The sequence below is a fragment of the Notothenia rossii genome (assembly GCF_949606895.1).
Source record: "Notothenia rossii genome assembly, contig: scaffold_132, whole genome shotgun sequence".
Taxonomy (NCBI): Eukaryota; Metazoa; Chordata; class Actinopteri; order Perciformes; family Nototheniidae; genus Notothenia; species Notothenia rossii.
The window spans coordinates 1-10,000 of NW_027640307.1; the positions used below are offsets into that span (position 1 = coordinate 1).

The 10,000-nt window shown below is 42.8% G+C and overlaps 1 protein-coding gene and 1 long non-coding RNA gene across 3 annotated transcripts in view; both read right to left on the minus strand.

Annotated features, from left to right (window-relative positions):
* Window positions 1-265: 265 nt before the first annotated feature.
* Window positions 266-1,702, minus strand: LOC307026820. The gene is made up of 5 exons (XR_013804461.1): window positions 1,605-1,702; window positions 1,433-1,524; window positions 1,166-1,261; window positions 618-717; window positions 266-431 (listed from the first exon to the last, which is right to left on the minus strand). It is a non-coding gene; the product is annotated as an uncharacterized lncRNA (long non-coding RNA).
* A 1,318-nt stretch (window positions 1,703-3,020) lies between these two features.
* LOC307026818 (calcium/calmodulin-dependent protein kinase type II subunit alpha) overlaps window positions 3,021-10,000 on the minus strand; it is a 57,388-nt gene continuing 50,408 nt past the window's right edge. Inside the window, exons 14-18 of one of the 2 annotated variants that reach the window (XM_079694958.1) lie at window positions 7,449-7,497; window positions 7,260-7,335; window positions 6,595-6,689; window positions 6,284-6,512; window positions 3,021-5,944 (exon numbers count right to left, since the gene is read on the minus strand). In XM_079694958.1, coding sequence (XP_079551084.1) covers window positions 5,941-5,944; window positions 6,284-6,512; window positions 6,595-6,689; window positions 7,260-7,335; window positions 7,449-7,497 — 453 coding nt within the window. In that variant the 3' untranslated portion in view covers window positions 3,021-5,940. Of the gene's footprint in view, window positions 5,945-6,277; window positions 6,513-6,594; window positions 6,690-7,259; window positions 7,336-7,448; window positions 7,498-10,000 lie in introns of both variants that reach the window. The other variant, XM_079694959.1, reaches the window with a different exon arrangement.

Consider the following 10,000-nt stretch of genomic DNA (forward strand, 5'->3'; position numbering starts at 1 on the left):
ATGCTCTGTGAGCGCACAAACGGGTTCTTCTGCTCTGACAGCCAGGCATGCTGGGTAATCTGTGACGTTTCGCTCTCTCAAAAGTTGGGCCATTTTGACTTCACGCGCCAACGAGCAGCTCTCATGGGAAAGAACGAGACCCCGCCCCCGACGCTGTATCCAGTTCTTATTAAACATCCATGCTCAAGACGGGTAACATAACTACCCGTGTGTGTGTGTGTGTGTGTGTGTGTGTGTGTGTGTGTGTGTGTGTGTGTGTGTGTTGCATGCATGTAGCAGGTTCTGTGTGTAAACTGCCCCACCCCCTCGCACACCGTCCAGCCCGAGCAGAAGACGAGCTTTATCCAGCTTTTCCCTCTCATAGCTTCTAGTGATCAGACGGTACACCTCCACCGCCTTAGACTGGCCAAAACGATGACACGAGCTTGAGCCTGAAATAAGAAATTAACAGAGGGGTCAAAAGAGCAAAGTTTTTAAGCATTAAATGAGAAAATATAAATTTAAAGAACCGAGGGAATAAACGGAAAGACTGTTGTTGTTGTTGTTGTTGTTGTTGTTGTTGTTGTTGCCCTGTTGAACTATCTCTAGGACAGACAGAGCAGATATATATCTCGTACCTGCAGGTCATTTTGAGCGTTCCAGTCAGAGTGGAATATCACACAGGTGAGGTTCACCAGCTCTTGATCAGGTGTTTGATTCGGGCCGGCATGATCCTTTCTGCAGCGATAAATAAAGAAAACAAAGAAGACATTATTAATAATATTAGTATAACTATTTATATAGAACTTACACAATAATTGCAAAGTGATTCTCACAACAAAACTAAAGAGCAAAACAATAAGAACTAATGATTATATGAACGTTAAGAGACAAAGAAATGATAAACACTCTGAGAGGCCGACCACAAAGGGAGACTCAAAGGCTCCTGATGAGCGGGCCCTGAACACGCTGCTGCGTCAGAGAGAGAGGTCCTGATGTCTTCTGTTTAGGGTTGGATGATTTGTTGTATTGATTGCTGATGGATGTTAAGATATGTTTTACAATTATAACTTATTGTAATTGGAATCAAAAAGTTTAAAATCGTAGTTTTAATAAAACGACGAGCAATATAGGGTTTATTCAACAGCGGTGAAGCATTAAGTTGCTAAAGGAACGTAAAACTTACCACTATTTAGGAAAGGACCTGATCAGAAGGATTGACTAGTAAGACAGCAAAGAGGTGGAGGAGGTCTCTGTCATGTACCATCGGTAGATGTTACACCTGAAAGAAAGATAAGGAAATAAGAGAAGACAGGAGGACAAACACCTTCTTAAGGAAAAGACCAAATCATTTCAAGCTTTACATCTTTCAGTCTTTATAATGCTCTGCTGGAAATTACATTCCAAAAGATAAACTCAATCCCATAAATAAGTGGGTCCCAAAGAGCTTTACCTGATAGAGCACGTTCCACACGGAGCAGCAACCATCCGGCTCCTCCCTCTCCACTGTTTCCAGTAGATCTCTTCTGCCTCTGTCCAATGAAACTGAAATGCCCCAAAACAATCATATTTAAAAAGTTAAAACAATAACTTGCTTTTGGAATTCAAATGTTTTAGAATCTCACCTTTTTCCTGGATGTCAGGAAGGCGTTCCCTTCAAGTCCGTAACCAGTCATAGGAGTTCAAATGCAAAGCCTGAACGATGACAAGAGCGAGACTTACATTTAAGATAAGTAATAGAGCAGTGTTTACGACATGCAGAGAGCAGATCAAATCCCTGACAGACTCACACACTTTGCTGATGTCCTCATCTGATAATGATGTTTCATTTTTAGCAGCAAAGTAACATGACTCAAGGTATATGTTGGACCCAACTCATGTACAGTATGTTTTGCATCTCCTCAACAATGGTCTGTATAGTTGAGTACAAACAAACTGTCCCTAGAGTTTCAGGTAGATTCAATTAAATTAAAGAAAAGTTTGCAATGAAGCACAAAACCCCTCTCTGTATTAAGCTAGCTGCCACAGAAAGTACAGCTTAACATGCTAACCTGGTAGAGTTAGCTAACGTTAGCTAACTTCATGTCCAACTAAAAACCTCTAACGTGCATTACATTGACGATTTTAAACACAACTTAACTCTTTCAACTTGTAAAATAACGTTAATTTAACATACCCTTAAATAACTACATCACGTTTTTCAGAACAACACAAACTGCAGAAAACGTTAGCTGCTAACTGTTGTTAGCTAAGACAGCTAGCTCGTAACAATAGCCTCCTAGCAAACTTAAGGTTACGTTAACATTAACTTAACGTTGTAAGAAAGCAAAACGAACCTTCGAGAAACCTTTTACTCTCAGACTGGGTGTAATTGTGTTGCATTGCTTACCTCTTTAGCTGTTTCCCAGTAGAGACTAGAGAGAGCTGTCAGAGCGGTTGCTCTCAGAAGAGCAGCATTGGGCGGACCAGAGAAGAACCAGTTAGTGTCAGTGTTGTGGTGCTGTTGCTTTGGTCTGGGTCTCTGGATCTGAGCTAACCACGCCCCGTTCATTTGCATATAAGGAATGGAAATGTCTCATCATGAAATACAAGTCCCATGAAATAAATAAATGTGTATTTAAATGTACATGTGTACATATTTATTTCATTGGCATATTTATAGATATATATGTATTTATTTAATTTTGGCTTAAATGGCATTCCATAGTAGAGCAGCATCATAAAGGGCCTCTGAGACGACACAGACCGTTGACTATTCAGAAGAGTTCCATATCTCAGCAACTTACCTCTGGAACTACTCAACGCGCCGTAATGTAAGTGAATGAGGTCCAACCGGTCCAACGCCCAAATGACAATATTTTTGAACTATTTCGATGTCCATACCCCGGAAGTAGGCGTCGCCATTTTTTACAACGGAGGTCTATGGGGGGTCCTAACTCTTATCTCTCTAGGGCTCTGCTGCAGTAGAGATACACGGACCAATCAGAAGACAGCGTGTGAACACAGTTACTGCAGTAGATACACGGACCAATCAGAAGACAGCGTGTGAACACCTCAGTTTATTTACAGAAACACTTTAAACACGGTTCAGAAGAAATACTCCAAAAACTACAAAAAAGATTAAAAACACACACACACACACACACAAACACACACACGCACACACACACGCACACACACACACACACACACACACACACACACACACACACACACACACACACACACACACACACAGAGCATGCAGCATTAGTTAATACAGTAAAATATCTATGGTTGTATAAAAGCTGATTGTTATTCTGCAGAGCGGGAAATCAGAGCTGAGCTTCAGACTGAAAGAACCTGTCAGGTAACACACCTGTAACATCAGGTAACACACCTGTAACATCAGGTAACACACCTGTAACATCAGGTAACACACCTGTAACATCAAACCATAATAAATAATATACCTGTCTGTCTCTCCTGTGACATGTCTCCGTGCTCTAATGTTCAAAAAGCTCTTTATTTTTCTCATACTGCCTGTGCTGCAGCACCTCTTTTCACCCTCTGTCTGAAACCAGAGCCCAGTCTGCTCTGATTGGTTAGCTGGCCGGCTCTGTTGTGATTGGTCAACCAGATTAGAGATGTCCCGCCCCTTAGCCTATCACGTACAATGTGTTGGAGCGCTAGCCAATAGGAGTGTGAGTGTTATTTAGTGATGTCACTGTGTTCAGGAAGTAAACAAAGGAGTCCAGTGGAGATGTTTCAGGTAGAGTTTAGATAACATTAATACAGATAATAAAGATAATAAGATAAACTAAACGTTTTTTTTCAGTCGGAAGAAGTCAGTTTCTAATTTCCTGTGAAACGTCTGGTTAGCACTGTTAGCATTGTTAGCATCCCTGACAGTAACCACTGCATGCTGTTAGCCACACATTAGCACGTTAGCTTGTTAAAAAAACCTGAGGACCGGCTAAGCTAACAATGCTAACAGATTTCGCTCGTTAGAATAACACCGCAAGTTATTTGAGCGAAAACACTGAAACGACCCGAAGATTACAAAACTCAGAATTAGCTTAGCAACACAGCGGCAGCTCCGCGGCGCCACCTAGCTAACGGGCTGAAACACCCCAAGTTAACGGCGACGCGGGGACAGTAGCTTTAATGCACACCATAATAATAAGAGCTATAACACTAAGAAGCTTTATATATTTAGAGTTATAGTAATATTAGCTCAAACACCTCGTTAGCTCGCTGCTAGCACACACCATTAATCCCGGTGGGAAATGCTAACAATGCTAACAAGTCCTGAGTCACCGGGAGGAGCCCGAAAAACAAAATGGCGGCAAAACGAAGCAGAGCCGAAACAGGAAACACAAAGTCAAATCTCATGCAGAAACACCTGTACAGGTAAACACTGAGAGGGGGGGAGGGGGGAGGAAGAGGAAGAGGAGGAGGAGGGTGAAGAGGAGGAGAAGGAGGAAGAGGAGGAGGAGGAAGAGGAGGAAGAGGAGGAAGAGGAGGAAGAGGAGGAGGAGGAGGAGGAGGAGAGGAAGAGGAGGAAGAGGAGGAGGAAAAGGAAGAGGAGGAGGAGAGGAAGAGGAGGAAGAGGAGGAGGAAGAGGAAGAGGAGGAGGAGAGGATGAGGAGGAGGAAGAGGAGGAAGAGGGTGAAGAGGAGGAGGAGGAAGAGAAGGAGGAAGAAGAGGAAGAGGAGGAAGAGGAAGAAGAGAAAGAGGAGGAGGAAGAAGAGAAAGAGGAGGAGGAAGAAGAGGAAGAGGAGGAGGAAGAAGAGAAAGAGGAGGAGGAAGAAGAGGAAGAGGAAGAAGAGGAAGAGGAGGAAGAGCATCTTCATGCAGAACTGAATCCATGATGTACTGAAGGTGGGGGGGGGGGGGGGGGGTCATGTTATAAAGTGAGTTCCTCGTTAACAACACCTGAGGTACGGAGGCCCAGAGGAGACAAACAGGAAGCTGTCATCACTGACGAATATTAAAAAAATGTTCACTTTCAGGTTTCATAACGACTCATTGATGACAGGTCGTTAGCGTCCTGTTGTCCCTCCTGGGCCTCCGTAGATTTATTATATATTTAACGTGATTCATGTTTCAGGACCGAAACACCGTCATGTTCTCCCTCTCTTCTTCATCTGAACTAACGAGGCAGCAGACAGCTCGTTAAGGCCCTGCTCGTTAAGGCCCTGCTCGTTAAGTACCTGCTCGTTAAGTACCTGCTCGTTCAGGCCATGCTCGCTAAGTACCCGCTCGTTAAGGCCCTGCTCGTTAGCACAGGTGTGGGGGGGGTGATGGAAGATCGCAGGTGGAAGCTCGGGGCTCCCGGAGCCCGATGGAAGCAGAAATGAACAAAACGATAAATACTTTTACAATCATAATATTTAATATCCCTGTAATAATCAATCATTAGTAATAATGATTGATTATTGCAGGAAGTTACCGTGAGAGAGGTACATTCAGTCTCTCTCACCACCTTCAGACCCAGTTATCTCGTCATCAGACCATCATCACCTGACGTCATTAATTACCTATTTGTTAATTGGTTGTCTTAACGAGATAACGGGTCTAATAGTAATTAGTAACCATGGTGACCAGTATAAAGAGTAAACACAGTTTCAAGAAACCTCGTATCTCCATGATTCATTCAAATATTGAAGTGTTTGGGGTCTAATTAAGATCTAATTACAGGTGTGTTAAGGCGGTCCTCTGTCCTGTCAATCATCCTGACGGAGTTACGAGGTTTCCACGCGTCATTACATTCGGAGCAGCTGATTGGCTGAGCACAAGGGGGCGTGGCTGGAGTCCAAAGAGCTGAGAAGAGGAAGCTGATTGGCTGATTGTGCAACGCTGGCCCCGCCCCTCTTCTCTCAAACTTCCTGTGTGATGTCACACGCCCGGCCGGCTGTCAATCAATCAGTTGTCAAGGCGACGCCTGTGGCCCCATCAAAGTCCCGCCCCCTCAGGCAGTCAGCTGGAGGAACAAAGACATTTTCAAAAAACAAGAAGATTTTCACAGCTTAGTAAATACACAGAAGCCCCGCCCCTCACTTGTTTAGAGATTTTCACAATAAGAGCGCAGACTACTTTTTAACACCAGGAAGATTTTCACAATAAGAGCAAAGACTACTTTTTAACACCAGGAAGATTTTCACAATAAGAGCACAGACTACTTTTTAACACCAGGAAGATTTTCACAATAAGAGCACACCCTCACTTGCTGAGCGTGGAGGGGGAGATTTTCAAAATAAGAGCAGACCCTCACTTGCTGAGCATGGAGGGGGAGATTTTCAAAATAAGAGCACACCCTCACTTGCTGAGCGTGGAGGGGGATCCTGAGCGGTGGAAGTGGACGATCTGCCACTTCCCGTCCCGGCGGTGCCAGACTCTGGTCTCTTCTGATTGGGCGGTGCGGGGCGTGCCGTTAGCATCGATGTACTGAGTGACCCGGATGTAGGCGATGCAGGCGGCCTCCTCGCCCACCAGGTGGATGTGAGGGTTCAGGATGGTGGTGTGCACCGGCTTACTGTTCTTAGACCACACTGAGGGGGAGGGGACACAGCGTTACACACAGGAAGTACCACAATAAGAGTCTTATATTGTTACAGGAGAGAGTCTGCTCACAGTTTTCAAAATAAAAGCGGTGGAAGTCCAGGCCTTCGACCAGATTCCCCAGAGCCTCGGGTTCAAAGGCCGTCACAGAGGGGTCGCACATCTTACTGCAGGAAGCACAGGGTTTTCACAATAAGAGCACATCTTACTGCAGGAAGCACAGGGTTTTCACAATAAGAGCACATCTGACTGCAGGAAGCACAGGCTTTTCACAATAAGAGCATATCTGACTGCAGGAAGCACAGGCTTTTCACAATAAGAGCACATCTGACTGCAGGAAGCACAGGCTTTTCACAATAAGAGCATATCTGACTGCAGGAAGCACAGGCTTTTCACAATAAGAGCACATCTTACTGCAGGAAGCACAGGCTTTTCACAATAAGAGCATATCTGACTGCAGGAAGCACAGGCTTTTCACAATAAGAGCACATCTTACTGCAGGAAGCACAGGCTTTTCACAATAAGAGCATATCTGACTGCAGGAAGCACAGGCTTTTCACAATAAGAGCACATCTTACTGCAGGAAGCACAGGCTTTTCACAATAAGAGCACATCTGACTGCAGGAAGCACAGGGTTTTCACAATAAGAGCATATCTGACTGCAGGAAGCACAGGCTTTTCACAATAAGAGCACAGACTACTCCACAATGGGTGGATTTTCACAATAAGAGTCTCACGTGTAGCTCTCAAAGTCTCCGTTGCTGATCGCCTCGATGAGCTGCTCCGTCACTTTAATGATGTCCTGCTTCCTCACTGAGAGACACACAGAATAACAACAATAATAAATAATAAATAATAAATAATAACAATAATAAATAATAAATAATAACAATAATAATAACAATAATAAAGACGGTTTTGTTTACCTCTGGTGTCTTCGTCCTCGATGGTGGTGTTGGTGCTCTCAGATGATTCCTACAACAACAACAACACCAGCTCACACGGCCATCTGATTGGCTGAAAAACTTTTCTTATCTAATACGAGCCAATCAGGTGGTTGAACAGAGTTTGGAGGGTTATATTGTGAATGGGAAGTAGTGGAGTACAAATACCTGTACTTTCTACTTCTTACATGTTGAACACAAATACCTGTACTTTCTACTTCTCTCATGTTGAACTCAAATACCTGTACTTTCTACTTCTTACATGTTGAACTCAAATACCTGTACTTTCTACTTCTCTCATGTTGAACTCAAATACCTGTACTTTCTACTTCTTACATGTTGAACTCAAATACCTGTACTTTCTACTTCTTACATGTTGAACTCAAATACCTGTACTTTCTACTTCTTACATGTTGAACTCAAATACCTGTACTTTCTACTTCTTACATGTTGAACTCAAATACCTGTACTTTCTACTTCTTACATGTTGAACACAAATACCTGTACTTTCTACTTCTTACATGTTGAACTCAAATACCTGTACTTTCTACTTCTTACATGTTGAACTCAAATACCTGTACTTTCTACTTCTTACATGTTGAACACAAATACCTGTACTTTCTACTTCTCACATGTTGAACACAAATACCTGTACTTTCTACTTCTCACATGTTGAACACAAATACCTGTACTTTCTACTTCTCACATGTTGAACACAAATACCTGTACTTTCTACTTCTTACATGTTGAACACAAATACCTGTACTTTCTACTTCTCACACATGTTGCCGTTGGTCACCATGGAAACATTCATTAGCTAACAATGACATTATTGTTCTATTAATATAAAGGGAGGTCAGGTACTCTTTAAAACAGCTGCTAGTTATGGGTACTTTTTACTGAAGTACATTTCAAAGTTCTTTACTTTGACTTGAGTAAAGAAGTTTAGTCAGTACTTCTACTTTCACCAGAGTATTTTTAAACACGAGTATCTGTACTTCTACTTGAGTACAGGATGTGTGTACTTCTACTTGAGTAAAGGGTGTGTGTACTTCTACTTGAGTAAAGGATGTGTGTACTTCTACCTGAGTACAGGATGTGTGTACTTCTACTTGAGTACAGGATGTGTGTACTTCTACTTGAGTACAGGATGTGTGTACTTCTACCTGAGTGCAGGATGTGTGTACTTCTACTTGACGAAAGGATGTGTGTACTTCTACTTGAGTAAAGGATGTGTGTACTTCTACCTGAGTACAGGATGTGTGTACTTCTACTTGAGTACAGGATGTGTGTACTTCTACTTGAGTTCAGGATGTGTGTACTTCTACTTGAGTACAGGATGTGTGTACTTCTACCTGAGTACAGGATGTGTGTACTTCTACTTGACGAAAGGATGTGTGTACTTCTACTTGAGTACAGGATGTGTGTACTTCTACTTGACGAAAGGATATGTGTACTTCTACTTGAGTACAGGATGTGTGTACTTCTACTTGACTAAAGGATGTGTGTACTTCTACTTGAGTACAGGATGTGTGTACTTCTACTTGAGTACAGGATGTGTGTACTTCTAGTGGGGAAAGGATGTGTACTTCTACTTGAGGAAAGGATGTGTACTTCTACTTGAGTACAGGATGTGTGTACTTCTACCTGAGTACAGGATGTGTGTACTTCTACTTGAGTACAGGATGTGTGTACTTCTACCTGAGTACAGGATGTGTGTACTTCTACTTGAGTAAAGGATGTGTGTACTTCTACCTGAGTAAAGGATGTGTGTACTGCTACTTGAGTAAAGGATGTGTACTTCTACTTGAGTACAGGATGTGTGTACTTCTACTTTCAATTCAATTCAAGTTTATTTATATAGCCCACAATCACAAATCCTATTTGTCTCAGAGGGCTTCACAAGTCAACAAACGTATCTTATAAGATCAATGAGAAAATACCAATTTAAAAAGGAACAAAACACGATGACACAAATACTGTTAGAGTACAATAAATACAATTCCATAAAAGGAAGGGTCCATGAGGATGCATCAAAGGGGGTTTCAAACCAGTCCTAACTGTACGCTGTACTCAAGAGGAAAGTCCTCAACCTGCTCTTAACTGTGTGGACTCTGGGAACCACCAAGGACCTGCACTCTGGGGTCTGTAGGATGGATGTGAGTAAAGACTGGGAGCAAAGCTTCTGAAACAGGATGTGAGTAAAGACTGGGAGCAAAGCTTCTGAAACAGGATGTGAGTAAAGACTGGGAGCAAAGCTTCTGAAACAGGATGTGAGTAAAGACTGGGAGCAAAGCTTCTGAAACAGGATGTGAGTAAAGACTGGGAGCAAAGCTTCTGAAACAGGATGTGAGTAAAGACTGGGAGCAAAGCTTCTGAAACAGGATGTGAGTAAAGACTGGGAGCAAAGCTTCTGAAACAGGATGTGAGTAAAGACTGGGAGCAAAGCTTCTGAAACAGGACGTGAGTAAAGACTGGGAGCAAAGCTTCTGAAACAGGATGTGAGTAAAGACTGGGAGCAAAGCTTCTGAAAC